Source organism: Macrobrachium rosenbergii, chromosome 26 (genome assembly GCF_040412425.1).
Source record: "Macrobrachium rosenbergii isolate ZJJX-2024 chromosome 26, ASM4041242v1, whole genome shotgun sequence".
Classification (NCBI taxonomy): domain Eukaryota; kingdom Metazoa; phylum Arthropoda; class Malacostraca; order Decapoda; family Palaemonidae; genus Macrobrachium; species Macrobrachium rosenbergii.
The window spans coordinates 25,549,601-25,552,856 of record NC_089766.1 but is presented as its reverse complement, the minus strand read 5'-3'; the positions used below and the strand labels follow the sequence as shown (position 1 = coordinate 25,552,856).

The following is a 3,256-nucleotide window of genomic DNA, read 5'->3' as shown; positions in this document are numbered from 1 at the left end:
CCTTTGGGGATAAACCAGCACCAGACATAGCTATGATGGCTGTACACACTTTGGCAGATACATTCAGGAGGAACCTATTGGAGCAGAGTTAATTAACTGTTGCATGTACATGGATGATGTGATTGAATCATTTGATAACAGTGAATTAGCTATTGCAGCCATGGATCAGGTGGATCGGATATTAAGAAAAGGCTCCTTCAGAATAAAAGAATGGCATTCTAATGACCCCTCTGTTGACCGATGCCCAGAAGCAAGCAAACACGGGTTTTGGGTCTAGTATGGGATAAGGCTACAGATAGTGTGGCTATTCAGCTAGACAAATTCAGTGAGGAGCTTTCAAAACTAACAAAGCGGAAGGTTGCTAGTTTGGTATCAAAGTTGTGGGATCCTACAGGTATGTTATCTCCTGTAACAATTAGATACAAGATTTGTCTTCAGGATTTATGGGCTAGTGGAGTTGGTTGGGATGATGAATTGAGTGAAGAACAAATCAAAATGTGGAAGGGATATGTTCATGAAATGAATCAACTAATTGGATTTAGACTAGCTCGGATGATAAAACCAGAAGATTCTCTAGGAGACCCTCAACTTCATGGATTTAGTGATGCCAGTGAATCTGCCCTAGGTTCTGTGATCTGGCTTAAATGGAATATTCTCATGGAGTAGAACTGAAATTCGTCATCGCAAAGTCTTTAGTGGCTCCGTTGAAACAGCGTTCTATTCCACGTCTTGAGCTCACTGCTGCTGTGGTTATGGCTAGACTTGCCTTGCTTGTTTTGCAAGTGGTTGGCAGGGTTAGTACCATGAAATTTTGGACCGATTCAGAAGTAGTGTTGGCCTGGGTTCGCTCTCCTGCTAGAACCTTTAAACCATTTGTATCAGCTAGAGTTCAGGAGATTCAGGATGCTTTGCCAGGATTTTCAAAAGAATTTTTGCTATGTTCCTTCACAATTGAATCCTGCTGATGCATTAACCAAGCCAATAAAGCCTAGTGAACTACAAGGATGGATCAATGGTCCTGATTTTCTTCTGAACAGTTCTCAAGATTGTGATTTTGGGGAACCGACATATGATTTTGAAAAGAAGCGTTGTATTGTTAAAGAGTACACACCAGAATCTCTTAAAAGGATCCAATTTGTTGGAATTTTGGCTGATGAGAGTTTTGAGGAAAGATTTACAGAACTCTCTTCAGACTGGAATAGACTTGTACGAATAACTGCTTACTGCCGCCGTTTGCTATTACAACAAAACCCAGAAAACTATCAAAGTCATCTAGAACCTAAAGAAATGCAAGAAGCAGAACTGGCTTTATTTTATGCAAGCCAGAAGACTTTAAATAATCAAGATGAAGTTAATCATAAACAGATTAAGAAGCTTGACCCAAAGTTGGATGAAAAAGGCATTTTAAGAATTGGAGGCAGACTACATAAGCTCCATATACCTTATGAGCAGAGGCATCCAGTTTTATTGGTGAGGAATTCTTCCCTGGCTGAAGCATTCGGTCAGATGATTCATCGATGCACAGGTCATCAAGGATATAGAGTCTCAATTGCTTTAGCTTTTAAGCGTGGAGTTTACATTATTGGAGGAGCAAGATTATTTAAGGACATTGCTTTCAAGTGTTGTTTCTGCAGAACCAGACGTCGCCTATTGTTGGGCCAACAGATGGGGGAACTGCCAAGTTTCAGAGGTGAGCCCAATACCCCCCCCCCCCTTTAGCAGAGTTGCATTAGATTTCTTTGGCCCTATCAAAATAAAGTTAACTCGTAATGCAAGCACTGAAGGAAGTATAATGATCATAACTTGCACCGTCACTCGTGTCATATCTCTTGAACTGGTCGACTCATTGTCTTTAGATGCTTTTCTTTGTGCTTGGACAAGATTTACTTGTAATCATGGAATCCATCCAGTTTTGGCAGTAAGCGACAGAGGACGCAATTTCATAGGGGCTCAAGAGAAATTGCAAAAGTGGATAAATTCTTGGAACGAGAGCCTAATAAAGGACAAGTTTGCAATTGCTGGGACAGATTTTGAGTGGAAATTCAACACACCTCACGCTTCTCATATGAATGGTGTTGTTGAATCATTGATCAGGAGCTGTAGAAGAGGTTTAGATGCAGTAGCAGATTATCACCACAAGAAATTCAGTGCTTTGGAATGGCAAACAATACTATCAGAGGTGACGTATCTTGTTAATTCCACGACCACTTTTCCCAGATGGACCAGATCCTCTTGAGTCCCCAACTATAACCGGCAATGACTTACTGTTTCCTCAAGGGCAACCTTCAGTTCTACAACCATATACCAGTAACGAAGTGAACTTGAGAAGCATGGCAGAGGTAGCTCAACAGAGAATTCAGATATTTTGGGAGACTTGGATTCGTTATATGCCTCCTCAGCTAGTACAAAGATCGAAATGGTTTCATCCCAAACAGAATCTTCAAGTTGGTGATTTGGTTCTTCTTCTGGAACCAGGCCTAAAGGGAGGTGTCGCTCCTAGGGGACTGTGGAGGCGCGGTCTTGTTGAGAGGATTCATCCCGGAAAAGATGGGCTTGTTCGAAGAGTTACTGTTTGAACAGTGGAGAATGGAAAGGTGGTTCACTAGGAGAGACCCATTCATAAACTTTGCTTAATTGCTATGGTACAAGAGCTCAACATGGATTCCAAGCTAAGGCAGATAAAGATGCTCAAAATTAAATTGGCAGAATTTCATTTACATAAAAAAACCAAACTGATTTGGTCTCTCTCTATATGTATATGTTTTGAAAGTCCTTTAAATTATTATGGTTCATTGCATTCTCCACTAGGCGGAAGTGTAGCGGACTTTCAAACGGTTGTTTGTGCTGTTTAAGTATTTATTACTCTAAAGATTTGTGTCTGTAAATGCTGTTTACCCTTAAACGAGCATTAATATTGTAACTGTCTATTTGCTAGTGGTTGCTTCCAGGCTGCTTATATTTTAACGTTTAGTCTTTAGCAGCAAGGCCTGACTGACAGACCATAAGTGAATACGCTCTTGTTTTTGAATTTGGATAAACCGTTTACATATAGTTGGGTGGACTTTGTGAGTGATATTATTTACTGTATTAGTCACTATTAGTTGTATTTTGTTATTTATTCTTTGCATTTAAATATTTTGTCTTTATTTTTCGTTATACCATAAGCAGTTGGTATTTTTCATTACTTTGCAGTTTTATTTGTCATTTATTTTGTGTTTTTTCTTCTTTGTAGATTTTACCGAATAAAGAGAAGTGG

General features: G+C 39.6%; 1 protein-coding gene across 1 annotated transcript; it reads left to right on the top strand.

Moving 5' to 3' along the window:
- The first annotated feature begins 240 nt into the window (after positions 1-240).
- On the top strand, positions 241-666 carry LOC136852780 (uncharacterized). Its single transcript, XM_067127677.1, has one exon. The coding sequence runs from the start codon at positions 241-243 to the stop codon at positions 664-666; it is 426 nt and encodes a 141-aa protein (XP_066983778.1).
- The last annotated feature ends 2,590 nt before the right edge of the window (positions 667-3,256 follow it).

Excerpts from the sequence above, each read along its gene's own strand:
- LOC136852780 (XM_067127677.1), top strand. The coding sequence starts at position 241 with ATGCCCAGAAGCAAGCAAACACGGGTTTTGGGTCTAGTATGGGATAAG.